Here is an 18,790-nt window from a genome sequence, read left to right as displayed (position 1 = left end):
AGTACAACTTAGTAAGTGCCATAAGAGAATCAAGAATATACCCAAAACACCAGAGTATAATATAGAGTAGACATCAACTCTGAGGAATTGGTGAGTTGGAAAGAATTAGGATATGGCACAAGGAATTTTGGAGTCAGAACTTCAGGGAGAAATTGCTTTTGGCCACATGAGGAACAATAGCAACAACAACACAGAGGAATGAAGGTTGGGAAGAAGTACTGTATCTAGATAAAATGGCATAGATGTTCACTTGTTTACACACACACACACACACACAACTGGCACAAAAGAACCTGACTTGTTCTGGATCCAAAAGCACTATATGGACCGTACAATAATCTCATGTCTCCAAAATGCTTAGGTACAATTTTAATGTTTTATGACATAGATGGCTGCATGTTTCGGTTATTGGACAAATGGATACTTGAGTTTTTGTTTATTCCATTGTATCAGTTCTGCTTCCGATCAAAATCCATTCCTATTTGAAAATGCATCTAGTGAATTGTTTTTTTTTTTTTTTTTTTGGTGACAGAATCTTGCCGTTGCCCAGGCTGGAGTGCAACGGCGCAATCTTGGCTCATTGCAATCTCCGCCTCCCACGTTCAAGTGATTCTCACACCTCAGCCTCCCTAGTAGCTGGGACTACAGGTGCACGCCACCACGCCCAGCTAATTTTTGTACTTTTAGTAGAGACAGGGTTTCACCACGTTGGCTAGGCTGGTTTCAAACTCCTGACCTCAGGCCTCCCAAAGTGCTGGGATTACAGGCATGAGCCATGGTGCCCAGCTCTCTAGTGCATTTTTAAAAAACATAAACACCATTCTGTCTTTTCAAATTTAGCACTTGCCCAGAAGTTTCACATGTTCCCTTTTTATTTGTGGTCATTATTTCTTCTTTGGTCTCCTTTAAAAATAGCACCCATTTGCACTTGTCTGCGAATCTTAGCTGGTGCTAGTGTCTCTGTCCTCTCTGGGTCTACACACGTTCTCCTTTGGACTTTTTAATTGGATCTTGGTTGGAATTTTTCCCTTTCCATATTTGGTTACTGGTTTGGAAGTTTATTTCCCTCGGTTTTACTAATCACTTTGTTTCATTATTTTTGGTGGTTCTAGTTAGAAAATAGCTCCCACTGCATTTTGACACAACAATTTTAAAGGCTTCTATAAGATGTTATCTTGAGTCCTGCTTGTAGACTGAACTTTAGGTTGTAGCTTAATTACTAACATAAATAACTTTTTGGAGCAAGGTGCACAACACTATATATAATATGATTTGATTTTCTGGAAGGTATACAGCAGTAAGCATAATAAATTGTGATCTTTATTTCTACAGAAATTATGAGTATGCTTATATATACTGGAACTATTTATTTTCTAATTTCTTGAAACCATATACAGGAAACTTAAGGATGGGCTATCTGAGAGGCATAGGAGTTAGGAAGGCTGGAAAGGAGACTTATTTCTTGTTTTATAAACTTGCTGCTCTGTTTGAATTTACCCTAAGCATATATTATTTTTAGTTAGACATATAAGAAAATGTGTTTAACAATTAATTCATTTTTATCTTTGGTTTTGTCCATAGTATGTATTTAGCAAGTTTCACAATGTGAAGAAAGCGAAGAGTAAAAACGGCGGGTGACTGCATTGACAAAATGAAAGGAAGCAAATTGGACAAACCTAGCATAAAGAAGACAGACCAGGTGATGCATTTTTACTCCTTACAAATATAAAGACAAGCCCGTCCTAAATTATCCCAGTAGAAAATTCCGACAACTACAACACAACAGAAAACCCAACAAAACAAATAAAAATTTGATGCTGATGCCATGCGATAAAGAAAAGCAGAGCTCTCCAGTAAAAAAACAAAATTCCTGTCTGTTAAGTTTACAAGGATTCTTCTTTAGGACTTTCTGAGCCAAGACAATGGACAGCTAAGAGGGCAGCTCTTGAAATACTTTCACAGGATTTGCTTCTCTGCTCATAAAATGTAGGAACAATCCAAACTGGAGAGCATTTCCTACCCATTCACTGGCCTAAAGATTCATAGAGTAGGGTTTTGTGTTCCTGTCAGCAGGCATTTATTTGAGCACACAGCCATCCATCCTCTCTCTCTCTCCTTCTCTCTCTCTCTCTTTCCCCCACACCCCATGCATGCATACACTCATACCCTTTGGAACATAAAAGGCTACTCTTCTGAACATCAAATCAAGTAAAATGACCATTCTAAGGATGACAACTCAGGGAAACTCTGGAAACACTGGAAACAAATACTGAAAATAAACTTATGTGTGGGAAAGAGAATAACATTGAAAGAAGGTATATATAATAACCAAAAGAGCTACTGTTTCATGTTTATAGGTTGGGAACTGAACAGAAAGTTGAAAATGCAGCATACATGATTTAAAAAAATTTCCTTAAAAACCAAAGAGCCATTTTTTTTTTTTAAATTCCTGATCAGATTTAATTAACTACATTTCAAATGCAGTCATGCACCACATAATGACATTTTGGTCAAAAATGGACCATATCAAGTGGTTCCACAGATTATAATGAAGCTGAAAAATTCTTATTATCTAGTGATACTATAACGCCTGTACTGCTGTAACACAAGAACTTTATTGTTTTATAAATTTAGTGTAGCCTAAGTGTACAGTGTTGATAAAGTCTACAGTAGTATACAGTAACGTCCCAGGTGAGTGAAATTCACTCACCACTCACTCACTGACTCGCTCAGAGCAACTTCCAGTCCTGCAAGCTCCATTCATGGTACGTGCCTATACAGGTGTACCATTTATCTTTTATGCTGTTTTCACTGTACCTTTTCCATGTTTAGATATGTTTAGGTACACAAATACTTACAACTGTTTACAGTTGCATACAGTATCCAGTATAGTAACATGCTGTATAGGTTTGTAGCTTAGGAGCAACAGGCTACACCATATAGCCTTGGTGTGCAGCAGGCTCTACCAGAGTGTAAGTACACTCTATGATGTTCACACAATAACAAAATCACCTAACGACACATTTCTCAGAACATATCACATCACTAGGTGACAGCTGTAAAAAGCAATTGTCAGTGGTTATATGTGTATGTGTAATTATGTGAGTATATTTACCGATAAACTATATAAAATAAGTACTTACATAAGCAATTGCCTGGACTACTCCAATAACTTCTAACTGGTTTCCCCAGTTTGACTCCCCCCACCCCAATCCTTCCATTCACCATACTCCATCCAATGCATTCTCTTTAAAATGCAAATCAAACTGATACTCAATGTCAAAAGGCTTCAATGGCTTCTCCAGTTTACTAAGCGTGCTATACATGTAATTCTTCCTAAATCTCTATGAGGTAAGCACTCTTACTGGGATTATCACCAACACTGATGAGTAAACTGACATGTATATAGGTATTAACCTGTATAAGATCACGCAGCTGGTAAGAGCACCGAGTGCAGCATTGGAGTGCATGTTCTTTACCACCATACTATGCAATTTGAAAAACAACTCATAAAAAATACAGCTTTAGGCTGTGTGCGGTGGCTCATGCCTGTAATCCCAGAATTTGGGAGGCTGAGGCAGGAAGATCATCTGAGGTCAGGAGATCAAGACCAGCCTGGCCAACACGGCGAAACCCAGTCTCTACTAAAAATACAAAAGTTAGCTGGGCGTGGTGGTGGGCGCCTGTAATCCCAGCTACTCAGGATGCTGAGGCTGGAGAATTGCTTGAATCTGGCAGGTGGAGGTTGTGGTGAGCTGAGAATGCACCTCTGCACTCCAGCCTGGGTGACAGAGCGAGATTCCATCTCAAATAAAACAAACAAACAAACCTAAAAAACCAACCAGCTTTATATCACTATGAGCTATACTTTAAAAGTTATGGTGACTTCACGGAATCTAGAATATTCTTGGCTACAACACTGAAAACACTGTTGCTGGGCATAACCTCATTTTGGCTGCTGTGAGAGACAGAATAATAGCCCCACAAAGATGTCCACAACCTACTCCCCAGAATTATAAATATCTTACTTTACATGGTAAATAGGAATTGAAATGGCAGATGGATACAAGTTGCTAACCAGCTGACTTTGAAATGGGTAAATTATCCAGAGTTACTCAGGTGAGCCCAAGGTCAGGTGAGACAAGGGTCCTGATGAGTGGAAGAAGGAAGCAGAGTACAGAGAACTAGAGAGATGGCAGCCTGGCATCGCATGCTTAGAAGCTGGTGGGACAGGGCCGTGAGTGGGGAGCCTCCAGAAGCTGGAAAAGCCATGGAAACAGATTCTCCTCTAGAACCTCCAGAAGGAACGCTCTACGCCGATACCTTGATTTTGTTTTATTTTATTTATGTATTTATGTATTTATTTATTTTTTGAGATGGAGTCTTGCACTGTTGCCCAGGCTAGAGTGCAGTGGCGTGATCTCGGCTCACTGCAAGCTCCGCCTCCTGGGTTCATACCATTCTCCTGCCTCAGCCTCCTGAGTAGATGGGACTATAGGTGCTCGTCACCATGCCCGACTAATTTTTTGTACTTTTAGTAGAGACAGGGTTTCACCTATGTTAGCCAGGATGGTCTCGATCTCCTGACCTTCTGGTCCGCCTGCCTTGGCATCCTAAAGTGCTGGGATTACAGGCGTGAGCCACCGCGCCCGGCCAATACCTTGATTTTAGCCCAGTGAGACCTATTTCGGACTTCTGACCTCTAGAACTTGAAGACAATACATTTGTATTGTTTTGTTTGTGGTCATATGTTTCACAGCAATAGAAAAGTAATATGGTTGGATTATTTTTTTCTGAGTTCTAGCCTTGTTAACACTAATACTGTCCAAGAAAACAGCCCCTGGTTTTAAGTTTTCTTTTGCTGCTTTTGCCAAAGGAAGCACCTGACCCATGTTCTGATTCCCCTTTTCCATCCTCACTATCATCTTCCTCAAAACATCAGTCTAGCTGGAGGGGTATACTGGAGTATTGACTCAGCAGTGTTATTACTATATTGCATGGAATGAAAAATATTATTTTAAGTAATGGCCTTTATAGCTTTCTGGTGGTCTGACTTCAATAAAGCTAGCAGCTCTTACCTCTGTATTCTAATACATCTTCTCTATGGAGAAGGCCCACAGGAAGAAACCAATGCAATGGAAACCATGGGTGGTGAACATCCGTAAGCTCCCGTGGGCTCCTCTCATTAAACTGCGCATGTGGGAGGATAAATGAGTGTTCTCGGTTGTAGTGAAGTCACGGTGCTCAGGCTGAAGGTTTTGTTTTTGACTTCATTCTTTTTAATATAATTTCTTTCATAGTCTTGAAATGGTTGTTAAATCCACCTACAAGCCCATTTTAACGTTTCTGTTCATCAGATAATTGAGACTATGCCAGCATGGAACCACTTCTCTCCAGCAAATTGATTATGACAGTTGCTTCTTAACAATAGATACAGAGGGCAGAATTTTCCTAGTACCACTTCCCTGGAGTGCTGTTTTGGGTCAGTTCTGGCAAAAAGGCAGAACCTTGTGATTTTACAAAAGATTCAGACCTCTCTCTCCTACCACAATCTTTATCAGTTGATGAGAGATTAGAATCAGGCTAAGCGCCTGGATCAGGTTCCAGTCCCAATCTGAGGACCAGCTGCTACTGGCTAGGTAGATCATTCACAATCAGTTCCTTGCCTCTGAGAGACCCCAAAAGGCATGACAACACCCCACCAAACACGGAATACTCATTCCTATTATTTTTTGAGATATCAGCTTAAATGATGCCTCAGAGAAATCTGACACCCTACCTACTTAACATGAAGTTAGAGCTTCATGATTTATATTGCAATCAGTTCAATCTATACACTTCTTTTACCTACCCTACCTCATCCCCATTCCATCTGCTATGGTTTATGTCCCCCCCACATTCATATGTTGAAATCTAATCATCAATGTGATGATATTAGGAGTTGAAGGCTTTGGACTGTGATCTGGTCATGAGAACAAGTGCCCTTACAAAGAGACGTCAGAGCTGCCTTGCCTCTTCCACCATGGGAGGTCACCCTGAGAAGGCTCCATCTATGAACCAGAAAGTGGGCACTTGCCTGACACTGAATTTGCTGGTATCTTGATTGTGAACTTCTCAGCCTCCAGAGTTGTGGGAAATAAATGTTGTTTATAAGCTACTCAGTTTATGGTATTTTGTTACAGCAGCCTGAGTGGACTAAGACACCACAGAATCAACAGGCATATATTTATACCTGCTATTAAACTCAGCACTGGACGCATAGTGGTGAGCAAACATCAAGCAATTCTTTTCCTAATGGAGTGGGAAAGAAAAATGTAATTCAACTAAACACACACAAATGTCCATATCTCAACAGGGATACTGACATCATCATTTAAATAACAAGATCAGCAACAAAAAAGCAATCCTTCAGACTACCAAGAAAGATATAAAAAATGCTGATAAACAGCAGGAAAAAAAGGAAAGAAGGGAGTAAGCATGATATTGTATATGAGAGGAGTGACCAAAAGAGTGGCACAGTTACATCTGGGAAGAATATTAAGAAGATGAATCTGTAACAAAAGCATTAGAAATCCACTAAATCTTCAATAAATAAAATAGTATTGAATTATAACCCAAAGTATAAAACAAATATGTATCAACCCATACTGATAGAAAAACACATGATTAAATAAACAAATGAAGGGAAGGGAGAGACACATCTCCCATGCAGAAGAGCTCCAAATAATTTATGAAGATACTCCGCCTGCAAGGGGATGGAGCATAACTCTCCTTTCTGAAGAAGTGTGGGTTGCATGTAGTGACTTCCTTCCAAAAAATCTAGTATGGAAATGAAGATAAAAGGGTAGGTAATCTGTGGAGAAAACTGGTATGCACTACATTATGAGTAGGATTACAGGTGATCAAGGTTCACATCAACAGCAGTAAGTCATGTGTACAGTATGTTCCCTGGAGATAATGTGATGAAAATGTCCCTTTACCTAGGTCCCTTACCACTTTCTGATCTTCCTCCAAAACCCCTATAACCCCAGACTAGTTATGAGAAAAATGTCAGAGAAACACCAATTGGCGGTCATTGTACCAGATACTTGACCAGTACTTCTCAAACCCATTATAATAAGAGAAAACAAGGGAAGCCTGAGAAACTGTTACAACCAAGAAGAACCTAAGGAATCATGACAACTAAATGTAATATGGTAGCCTGGATGGCATCCTGGCATAGAAAAGGCATTAGGTAAGAATGAAGGAAATTTGAATAAAGTGTACCATACTCATGTAAGATATTAACAATACGGGAAACTGGGTGTGGAGTATATGAGAACTCTCTATACTAGTTTTGGAATTTTTATCTAAATCCAAACTGTTCTAAAATTGTTTTAAACATTTAAAAAACCCACACACAAATAAAACACTCTTGCAATGCCAGATCTTTTGGTGTGTCTCAGGAACAATATAGAAAAGTCCCTGCAACACTTCCAAATTTATCCCCTGTAGGAATCAAGTTTAGCAGAGCCAATGTGTTATATTACCTAAAGCTTGAAGAGGTCACTCAGCCCTATTCATCTATGCTTTTGCTTGCCTCTTGGTTGTTTCTCCATTACGATTTCAAACTTGGGGTGTATTGTTTCTATGTTGGTGAGTCAATAGGAATAACAGAGCAGAAACGATTTTGTTTTTAATTAGTGACAATTCTACACTAACAGGCACACTCTTTTCTATTTGAAATTTAGGATTTCAGCAGAATACATAACTTTCTCAGTTGTTCTGTTAGAATTTGTCCAGCCTACCTCTCTGTTGCCTTTTAGCATGAGTGCATTTTTTTCTTCTGTGTGTTCTGTATAATACCAACTGATATTTCAAAATTGCACAAGGGTTTCATTGTGAAACTTTGGCTTTCTGATTTGACTTTATATAATATTGGTCAGCACATGTCTCTTTCCTGAGACAATGTGCACCTTCCTCCTCCACAAAGGGACATGGCTCACATCACTTGAGCTGTGCGATGATCATTTGGGCAGCAAGGGCGTGAGAAAATATCATTGTATTGTGGTATTAGACACTCATCCCGCAGGTTGAGTATTATAAGTATTACTTTACCGGAACAAGAATAGCAACAGTAACTCATTTTACAAAAGAGAGACAGACAGACAGACAGACAGAAAGAAAAGAAAAGAGAGAAAGAAAGGGAGGAAGGGAAAAAAGCAAAACGAAAAAGGTAGGAGAAAAAAGAAAAAGCAAAAGTCGAACTGCATTGCTTAAGGTCTACTGTAATTTCCTCCATTTTCCTAAAAAGTTAACGCGAAGAAAAAAAAATAACGGCAACGTTCCCAGGATTTTAAATCTCATGAGCCCAGAATCCGTGAAAATCCTGTTTAAAATCATCCGGTGAAATTGGCTTTGGGACGTCTCCCCAGCTACTGGATCATGTGGCTTCTGAATCTTTCTAACAATCGTCCCGTTGGATGTCCCCTGAGGACACAGCAGCTGGCTAGAGTCCCCAGACCAGAGACTTCTCTAACTGAATGTAGATGTGCAGGTGGAGAGGATGAAAGTAATTCTGGCTCAGCAGCCACGAATTCCCCCCATCTCCGCCCCACAAGTGCTTTGCATATCGCCGGCTCAGCCGGGGCGCTACAGAGCCGAGACCACGCGGACGCTGCCCCCTCCCCGGGGACTCAAAGTGTGGCCGGCGCCCGCCTCCCAGTGATGCCATCTTTCTTGGGATCTTAGCATCTTACCAGTGGGTAGTGAGTTTTGCATTCGAATCACGTCCCTCTGTCTGAAAACTTACCCCAACTTTACAAACGGATGAGAACCTGCTAGTGGGAACCCTTATTTTTCTGTATCTAGAACTGACAAAATCAGACGCAATTTACAAGAAACCCACGACCTCGCGCTCCCTTGCTCCCAGCGTCCGCCCGCGGGCACCCTGGGTTTCCCGCTCGCCGGGGCGCAAGGTCAGACGCCCCGCGGCGACCTCGGCCCAGAGCCGCCCAGACACCGTCCGCGAGCGCCCTGTGGGGGGCTGGAGGGTGGGGGCAGGCTGGTCCAGGCAGGAAGGGTAGAGGAACCCGAGCAACTTACAGCCCAGGGCGACCACCAGGTAGCGCAGCAGCAGCAGGAGGAGGCGGTGGCGGCTCCTCCTCGCCATCTTCCCGGGGTGGTAGCCGGCTGCTCCGAGGAGGTCGAGGGTCCCGGCGGCAGGAGCGCAGGAGGCCGGGGGCCCTTGAACTTCTGGGGCGGGAGAGGAGCAGAGTCGGGAGGGGAGGAAGAGGAGGGACGGTTCTAGATGGGATGTCAATTTCCCCCTCCCCGGGGCGCCTTCTCAGCTGGCTGCCAAGAGGCGGGTCCTCCAGCCCAGGGGTGGGGGTCTGTTCTTTTTTTCGGGGGTGAGGGTGGGGGCTAGAGGGCGTGAAAACCAGGCGAGGCGTCCGCCGGGTCCTAGCAAGGGGGCAGCAGGAGGAGCAGCGCCCGGGAAAGCCCCGGCGGGTCGTCCCTCCGCCCCCACGCCTCTGGGATTGATCGGCTTTGTGTCTGGTCCGCGCGGGGCTGCCAGCTGTCCCCAGGGCGAGAAGCCGGGGGCGGGAGGCGTGGGCAGGCTGGGGGTGGGGGGATTGGGTGTCTCGGGGACTGGGATGTATGCGGGTGGGGAAACGCCTCCTGTTTTGCCCCAACTCCTTTCTTCCCCTCCTTGGCTCAAAACTTCTTTTTGGCTTTTCAGCCTAGGGGTGGAGATATTTGGAAAATTTCTGCCCAACGGGCGAAGCTGAGGGGGTGGCGCTCTGAGGAGATGGGGTTCGCGGGCTCCGCCTCGGACTGGAGGAAAAAAAAAAAAAGCAATCAAGCCTTGTGCTGGAAGTCAGGTCTCAGATTTTAACACAGCCTTGTTCTCTTCTCAGTTTAAGCTTTTTGCTCCTTGGAGATTTGAGGTGCATTCGTTTCGTGTTCTTTGCTTTTTTTTTTTTTCAGTGTCAGAGTTGGAAGTTCATCTAATGGTGTGAAATATTTATCATGTTTCTTTCAAGTTACATAACTGCTGCTTGTGGAGTTTTCCACGTGTTAAAACTCTACAGCTGCCCTTTGTCAGGTTTATTTTTGGTCTACTGTGCTTTTAAAAGGGAAACCCATTATGAATGCTCTGTTGCGTGCTTTAAAATTGTGCCGCGCTTATATTGGACGCAAGTACACTAGCAATTTTTATATTTGTTCCTAGGGACCAAAATGTCTGGTGTATTCAAGAGTATTGGTAGGTCTGGAAAAAGGCCATTCCCAGGAGAAGAAATTAGTATACATCAGTTTTTTTTGTTTTGTTTTTGTTTTTTTGGTTTTTTTTACAGGTTGAATAATGGATGAAGTTCTGTATAGAAGATAGTTGATTTAGTGGTGTATATATAAAGAATTCAGCTAGCTCAGTGGACAAAGGCGACCAGAGTTTAGCTGTGCAGAACTGTGAGGAATGAGGCATCCTTGCTGTTGCCATGGTGACAGTGATGAAAACTTACTACCCAGGGAGGGGGTGGGAGGAGAGGACCCAGGGGGCCCAGAAAGGAAAGTCAAAATGGCAAAATGTTAAAACTCATACTCCAGTCAAGCGAGGAGAAGGGGCACAGATTTAACAACAGCTTATGCCAGTTTTTCTGGGCAGTAATGAGAAAGATTTGATGCTTAAAAAGAAAAGTTGTTGGCATCTTCTTTTTGCGAATTCTTGCTACAATTGTATGTCTCTTTTACTCCCCCCTAAAAATATACACAAAAATGTCATGCTTAAAAAAGTTCTATGCAATCCTATGTGAGTAACTAAGTTATTTATTTGCCGCCCAGCCAAGGCATTTGTCAAATGGCAACAATGTGCTGGATGCTGAAGGACATCCATGAACAAGACCAAGGCTTTCTTGCTAACAAGCTCACAGTCTTGAGGGGAGAGAGAGTCTTATCTGGAAAGATGCCTGATACCACATGATAAATGTTATAGGAGGACAGAAAATAATAACAGCTATTTTTATTGCATGCTTTCTCAGTGACGGAGTCTGAATAATGCAACATCTAATCCCCCAACAACTCCGTAAAAGAGGAAATGATATTCCCACTTTGCAGATGAGAAAACTGGGCTGAGAGATACTAAATGGCTTGTCCAAGGTCCATAAGGGGATGTTCCTTTTGTTGGGAGTGGGGGCAGGGCTTTCTTTATTAAACCTTGAAAAATGGGTCAAATTCTGAAAGGAAGGACATAAAGGAAAGGCATTCTACATAGAGGAAACAGCAGGATCAAGAGCTGGGAGATAGAAAAATTATGACTTATTTAGAAAAAGCAAAGTTCTACAGTACTAAAGTGTATGTGGGATCGGGATAGTGAGGTAGGTGGTGGTAGAAACTGAAGAGGAGGTTAGAGTATGAAGATCATTCACGCTACTGTCTAGACCTCATCCTATAGCTAATGAGTTCTTTTTAAAGCAATGAGATAAGAAAAGACTCATATTTTAGAACTGTGGTGTCCAATATGGTAGCCTCTAGATCCTAGTGGCTATATACACTTTTTGTTTTGTTTTGTTTTTAATTTGAGACAGAGTCTCACTTTGTCACACAGGCTGGAGTACAATGGCGCAATCTTGGCTCACTGCAACCTCCACCTCCCAGGTTCAAGTGATTCTCCTGCCTCAGCCTCCAGAGTAGCTGGGACTACAGACATGTGCCACCATGCAGGCTAATTTTTGTATTTTTAGTAGATATTGGGTTTCGCCACGTTGGCCAGGCTGGTTTCGAACTCCTGACCTCAGGTCGTCCGTCCGCCTCAGCCTCCCAAAGTGCTGGGATTATCGGTGTGAGCCACCACGCCTGGCTGCCTATATACATTTGAGTTCAATTATATTTAAAATGCAGTTCTCCACTGACACTGATCACATATGAAGTTCTCAATAGTCACATGAGGGTAGGGGCTACCATATTGGACAATGCATTTCCATCACTGCAGGAAGTTCTACAAGAGAGTGCTGCCCTAGAATGATGATTCATATTGAAATGTGCAGGATGGATTAGAGATAAGAGAATCAGGGTGTTAGACAAGTCTAAACTATTACAATATCCTGAGAAAGAGATGAAGTTGCGAAGTAAATGATCACTGTGTGATAAATAAAAAACCAGGTGGATTCAGATGATATTTCACAAACACGGTCAGCAGGATTATATTATCAGCTAGATGTAGGGGTGAGAAAGGAGAGAAGATGTAGGTATCAGATTTCTAGCGTGGGAGGCTGTATGTGGGGGTTATAAATGGTGTCATTAAAGGAATAAAACATAGAGGGCATACATAATTCCTGCAGGTTTGGGATGAGTTGAGGGAGGGAAATATAGCTGGGGTCACCAGTAAACTGTTAGAATGAGTGGTCTAGAGCTCAGGAAACCCTCAGAATTGACTAAAGAAATAAATGTAAATATTAGCAGCATCTTCTAGAACAGTGATCACTGGACTATCTTCTCCCCAGAATCCTCTGGAGCTCCTTCGTTATGATTCTTTCCTTAAAATTATGTTAAAATTCTGAGTTTCAGAAGTTTTAATCTCAGCAGCCCAGGAAGCTGTATTACTAACAAGTACTTGATTGATTCTGATGCAGCTAATCTACGAACTATTGTTTGAGGACCTCTCTGGAAGGCAGGAGCAGTGAAGGGGATCAATCAGACAAAAAAGTTAATGTTTATGGATAAATCTAAGGAAACAACTGCAATAAGAGGTAGGAAGAGAAAGAACCCAGAGAAATAGCACAAGAAAGAGCAGTCAAAAAGTACGAAAGGAACTGGGAGAGAATCAGGAGCTAAAGGTGGAGGCGTTTGTACAGTCAAATGCTAAAAAGAGGGTTGAGAATTGTCTCTTGTATTTAGTGTTCCTGAGGATATTGCCTACATGGATAATGGAGAAAGCAAGCCCCCAAAAAACATGTAGAAAAAATTTGCAGACTTGTGTTTTATACTTAGTAAAGCAACTAATGCATAAGATATATTCAGATTATTTTGATTTTTTAAAAATTATGGGTACATAATAGTTTTATATATTTGTGGGGTACAGGTGATGATTTGATATAAGCCTACAGTGTATAATGATGCAAGCAGGGTAACTGGAATATCCATCTCCTCAAGCATTTATCATTTATTTGTGTTAGGAATATAACCGCCCAAGGGGTTCACCTTGCCTGATGCCCAGATAGAGCTGATTTTTCAAGACAGGGTAATTGTAATGGAGAAAGAGTCATTCAGGCAGAGCTGGCTGTGCGGAAGATGGAGTTTTATTATTACTTATATCAGTCTCTCCGTATTCAGGGATTACAGTGTTTAAGGATAATTTTTGGTAGGTGGGGGAAAGACTAGTGAGTCAAGAGTGCTGATTGGTTGGGTTGGAGATGAAATCATAGGAAGTTGAAACTGTCCTCTTGTGCTGAGTCAGTTCCGGGTTGAGGGTCATAAGATCAGATAAGCCAGTTTCTCCATCTGGGTGGTGCCAGTTGATCCATCAAGTGCAGGGTCTGCGAAATATCTCAAGCACTGATTTTAGGAACAGTTTATGGAGGGTAAGAATCTTATAGCCTCCGCCTGCATGACTCTTAAACCAGAATTTCTAATTTTGTGGCTAATTCATTAGTCCTACAAAGGCAGTCTAGTCCCCAGGCAAGAAGGGGGTTTATTTTGGGAAAAGGTTGTGACCATCTTTGTGTCAAACTATAAACAACTAAGTTCCTCTCAAAGTTAGTTCAGCCTATGCCCAGGAATAAACAAGGACAGCTTGGAGGTTAGAAGATGGAGTTGGTTAGGTCGAGTCTCTTTCACTGTCTCAGTTATAATTTTGCAATGGTGGTTTCAGGAACATTCCAAGAAAAAAACTATTCGTGACCCTTATTAAAGATGGCAAGGCAGACTTTATTCAAAGGGGGAGGCCATGGAGATAGGTATCGGAACCATTGCAGCAGTGGGGGAGAAAAATTGGACTCAATTCCAGCAACAAGGACAAGCGGACTTGTAACTCAGCAGCAGGGTTTGCGGGGGTGGGTGTCAATGGATGAAAAAGTACTAAGAAGAAGCATCAAGGATGAGGGGTTTCTAGCTAAACTGACTTGATAGGGCTCTTGCTGAAGGCAGGCCAGGGTGACCAGATATCAAAGGTCAGATACCAAGGGTGGGGAATTTTCGATAAACTGACTTAGCAGGATTCTTGCTCAAACTGGATTCTACAAAGACAGAGAGGGAAGCCTAAGGTTGGGTTTAGTCAAGAAGAGGACTCAGAGGGCCCTGACTAAAGTTTTGGTCAAAGGAGAGGGTGTTTTTTTACATAAAAACATAATACTTTGGGAGGCCGAGGTGGGCAGATCACAAGGTCAGGAAATCGAGACCATTGTGGCTAACACGGTGAAACCCCGTTCTCTACTAAAAATACAGAAAATTAGCCAGGCGTGGTGGTGGGCACCTGTAGTCCCAGCTACTCAGGAAGCTGAGGCAGGAGAATGGCGTGAATCTGGGAGGCAGAGCTTGCAGTGAGCAGAGATCACGCCACTGCACTCCAGCCTGGGCGACAGAGCGACACTCCGTCTCAAAAATAATAATGATAATAATAACAATAATAAATTCCTAACTTAAAAAACATCAGCAACAGGATGGTGAAAGAAATGGCAGTAGTTAATACTGCTTCATTAACGAGTGTTTGGGAACTGGTTTCATTGTGGTTCTGCTTGTAGGAATCACTGCACCGGGGAGCATGGGGCAACTTGTTGGGAGGAACGGGGAGGAAATACCGTCAGAGTCCCTCTAAATTCTGTTCTCTTCTCCATGTTCATACTACCTGCCCCCACCTGTCACAATCACTTTCACTCTGACTCTATAAGCAGTTTTGTCAGGTAAATATAACTGAGGACTTGGTGCTTTGGGACAGCTTACCATTTTGAATTCTTTCCACCCATTCTAATTCTGAATTCAAAGTAACATTGAGGAGGTGTCAAGGCACATTTCCTAAAACAAGCAATGAAGGAAAGGCCTGGGTTTAAATGGAGTGACTTTTCATATCTCAGATTTGGTATTTCTGTGTTGGATGGTTTATTTTTCCCCATTGGTGCGGAGAAGGTGCTGGAAAGTGTGCCCACACTCTGAAATTTAGAGAAAAAAATATCTCCTATTTCCAGAACCACATGCATCTCCAAGTGTCTCTCATGTAAGTTTAACCTCTTACGAATAGAATGTAAGGTCTTTCACAGGTTCCCGATTACCTATTTTATCCCTCACCATTATCTCCTCAGATCACTTTTTGTTTGTTTCTTTTTGAGACAGGGTCCCACTCTGTCACCCAGGCTGGAGTGCAGTGGCACGATCTCAGCTCACTGCAACCTTCGTCTCCCAGGCTCTCCTGCCTCAGCCTCCCGAGTAGCTGAGATTACAGGTGGCTCCACAGCGCTCAGATAATTTTTAGTAGAGACAGGGTTTCACCATGTTGGCCAGGCTGGTTTCGAACTCCTGACCTCCAGTGATCCACCTGCCTCGGCCTCCCAAAGTGCTGAGATTACAGGTGTGAGCAACCATGCCTGGCCCAGATCACTTTTAGAAATAAGCCTGACTTCAACATTCTGTCCTGATGAGCCCACAAGCGCACTCATGCTGTGCCCCTCCCACCCTCTTTTCTAGCCAAATAAACCTATTCAGGGAAGCCCATGGTGTCTCCAGCATGCAGCTGACCTTACTCTCCCAAAGTGACACCTTCCTTCAGGTACTTTATAACAATACAGTACTCAAAACGTACCTTCAAGAAAAATTAACAACTCATCAGCCTCACCTGGTTTTAATTACCGTAAACAGGAACATTCTCTTTCACGTTGTCTGCTTCTAAATTACTTTACATCACTAGGTTAGTTTTACCTGCCAATTAAAATCAGTAAAAGAAGCACTTATTAGTGCTTCCAGAGTCTCCCTCTGTTGCCCAGGCTGGAGTGCAGTGGCACGATCTTGGATCACTGCAACCTCCGCCTCACAGGTTCAAGTGATTTTCCTGTCTCAGCCTCTGGAGTAGCTGGGATTACAGGCGTGCACTACCACACTTCACTAATTTTTGTATTTTTAGTAGAGATGGGTTTCCACCATGTTGTCCAGGCTGGTCTTGAACTCCTGACCTCAGGTGATTCACCCACCTAGGCCTCCCAAAGTGCTGGCATTACAGGTGCTTCTTTCTTTTATAAAGCATATTTATTATCCACTCAGTAGTTGGTGCTTTACTGAATGATAATTAGTAATTTTATAAGAAATTAGGTGATATGAAAATGATTTTTAATGGAATTTTCTTGGGGGAGAAAATAACATTTAACAAACACTTGCCATGATCAAACACAGGATGGACAGGCATCCATGAGTCTACAAGCATGAAATTATAACATTGAAAACCTTTGGAGCGAATGTAGAGGTACTTTCCCACTTCACTCCCCACCATTTCTGCCTTATTCATTTCGCAGTTAAGGAAAATGAGGCCCAACATGGTGAAATGGCTTATTCAGGATCATTCTCCAAGATAAGAAAAGAGCCATGCCTGGAATAAACACATTAGGTCTTTCCTGTGCAGTCTCCAAACCAGCATAGATCCCTCTACATGGGCAGGGAAAAGATTTGTTTTTGTGCATGTAACATGACCTAAGATATACCTTATTTCCCCCAAGAGTCCTTGCTTAGGACAGCTATGCTTAATATATGTCCTTAATTAAAGAGCAAGTGGGGAGGGTAGGAACTCTCCATTCTGTTGCAGGGAGCTATGCAGTCTAATGCAACATCTTGTACCTTGGGTAATATAATCCAGATGAGAGGATGCTGAAAGGAATTGAGATAGATTCAGTAATTCTTTCATTTGGTCCCTGCTCTCTAGAGCACTCTTAAAGACAATGATGATAGCCAGGCACGGTAGCTCACGCATGTAATCCCAGCACTTTGGGAGGCTGAGGCAGGTGGATCACTTGAGGTCAGGAGTTCAAGACCAGCTTGGCCAATATGGTGAAACCCCATCTCTACTAAACATACAAAAATTAGCTGAGTGTGGTGGCGCATGCTTGTAATCCCAACTACTCAGGAGGCTGAGACAGGAGAATCGCTTGAACCCAGAAAGCAGAGGTTTCAGTGAGCCAAGATTGCGCCACTGCACTCCAGTCTGGACAATAGAACGAGACCCAGTCTTAAAAAATAAATTAATTCATTAATTAAAAGATGATCATATTAATTGTTAACATTTATTAAGGCCTGTTTGATTGGCATTGTGCAAAGCACTTTATAGGCAACATCAAACAGTTTTGTGAGGAGGTACTATTATTATTTCCATCTTACAGATGAAGAGACAAAGGCTTAGAAAAGTCCCTGACTCAGGACTAGGCAACTAGGAATAAGTGAGCCAGATTTAAACCAGATGTGTCTGACTTCAAGACCAATGCTCCTAATCACTGCTACGGTGTGAATGATTGTATCCCTCCAAAATTCATATGTTGAACCCTAACCCCTGAGGTAATGATATTAAGAGGTAGGACCTTTGGGAGATGATTAGGCCATGAAGATGAAGTCCTCATGTATAAGATTAATGCCCTTATAAAAGAAGCTTGGCCAGGTGCTGTGGCTCACACCTGTAATCCCAGCACTGTGAGGCTGAAGCAGGCGGGTCACCTGAGGTCAGGAGTTTGCAACCAGCCCAGCCAACATGGCGAAACTCTGTCTGTACTAAAAATAGAAAAATTAGCTAGGTGTGGTGGTATGCGCCTGTCATCCCAGCTACTTGGGAGGCTGAGGCATGAGAATTGCTTGAACCCGGGAAGTGGAGGTTGCAGCGAGCCAAGATTGTGCCACCGAACTCCAGCATGGGTGACAGAGTGAGACTCTGTCTAAAAAAAAAAAAGAGAGAGAGACCTGATGGACCTAGTTTGCCCTTCAACTATGTCAGCACACAGCCATAAGGTGCCATTTTTGAAGCAAAGAGCGAGCCCTCAGCAGATATTGATGCAGTCAGTGCCTTGATCTTGGAATTCCTAGCTTCCAGATGTGTGAACAACAAGTTTTTGTTATACATTACCCAATCTAAGGTATTTTGTTAAAACAGCTTGAGTGGTAAAAATTAAAAAAAATCTTGAATAGACTGAGGCAACCATGAAAGTATCTAAAAAGATGGACTCCAATGCAATGTATTTCTCCCTGAAAAAAACATCCTTAATATTGTCACTTGATCTCTGTAATGACAATGTCATCTTCACGTGTTTGACACTTGATATTTGGAAAGTCTTTTCGTGTGCATTTTCTCTTTAGATCTCTGCACACCTTAGAGGGACCTGGGGGAAAGGTATGATTATGCGTATTTCAACAACACTATCTCTAGCTGATGGATATCAGTAAGTACCTAACAAACTTCAGAAGCCAAACCATTAGGAGTGTCTCAGTTATGTATGATCAGTATTCAGGGTGCTCCAAGTGACCAGCCAGGGGACATGGGAAGCATGCAATCGGGGGTCTGTGTGGCTGGGATCAAGTTCTGTCTCTATGTGGCTCTTAAAGAGGATTCAGTGACTTTGTAACTTGTCCATATTGATAGTTAGTGACGCCAAACCTTGTATCCAAAGACTCTGCTCTTCTTCATTCACTTGCTTAAGTGAGTTCCCATGTTCTAAGGACTCCTTAGTGTACATCTCTTGACCTACACGTCTGTTTTCAGAAATCCCTACCTAGACGTGCCACTCAAAATCAATGTCTGTAATTGAGCTGGCCTCAATGCCTCCCCACCCCACCTTATTTTTCAACACATTTCCCCCTC

General features: G+C 42.5%; 1 protein-coding gene across 2 annotated transcripts in view; it reads right to left on the bottom strand.

Moving 5' to 3' along the window:
- The window catches only part of JAM2 (junctional adhesion molecule 2), an 80,241-nt gene extending 70,532 nt beyond the window's left edge, over positions 1 to 9,709 (bottom strand). The window contains exon 1 of one of the 2 annotated variants that reach the window (XM_010383429.2): positions 9,085 to 9,709. In XM_010383429.2, coding sequence (XP_010381731.1) covers positions 9,085 to 9,151 — 67 coding nt within the window. In that variant the 5' untranslated portion in view covers positions 9,152 to 9,709. The remainder of the gene's footprint in view (positions 1 to 9,084) is intronic. The other variant, XM_030915175.1, reaches the window with a different exon arrangement.
- Between the last annotated feature and the right edge of the window lie 9,081 nt (positions 9,710 to 18,790).

The sequence above is a fragment of the Rhinopithecus roxellana genome, chromosome 13 (genome assembly GCF_007565055.1).
Source record: "Rhinopithecus roxellana isolate Shanxi Qingling chromosome 13, ASM756505v1, whole genome shotgun sequence".
NCBI classification, from domain to species: Eukaryota; Metazoa; Chordata; class Mammalia; order Primates; family Cercopithecidae; genus Rhinopithecus; species Rhinopithecus roxellana.
Note: the sequence above shows the minus strand (reverse complement) of the source record. Positions and strands in the feature narration are given on the sequence as shown.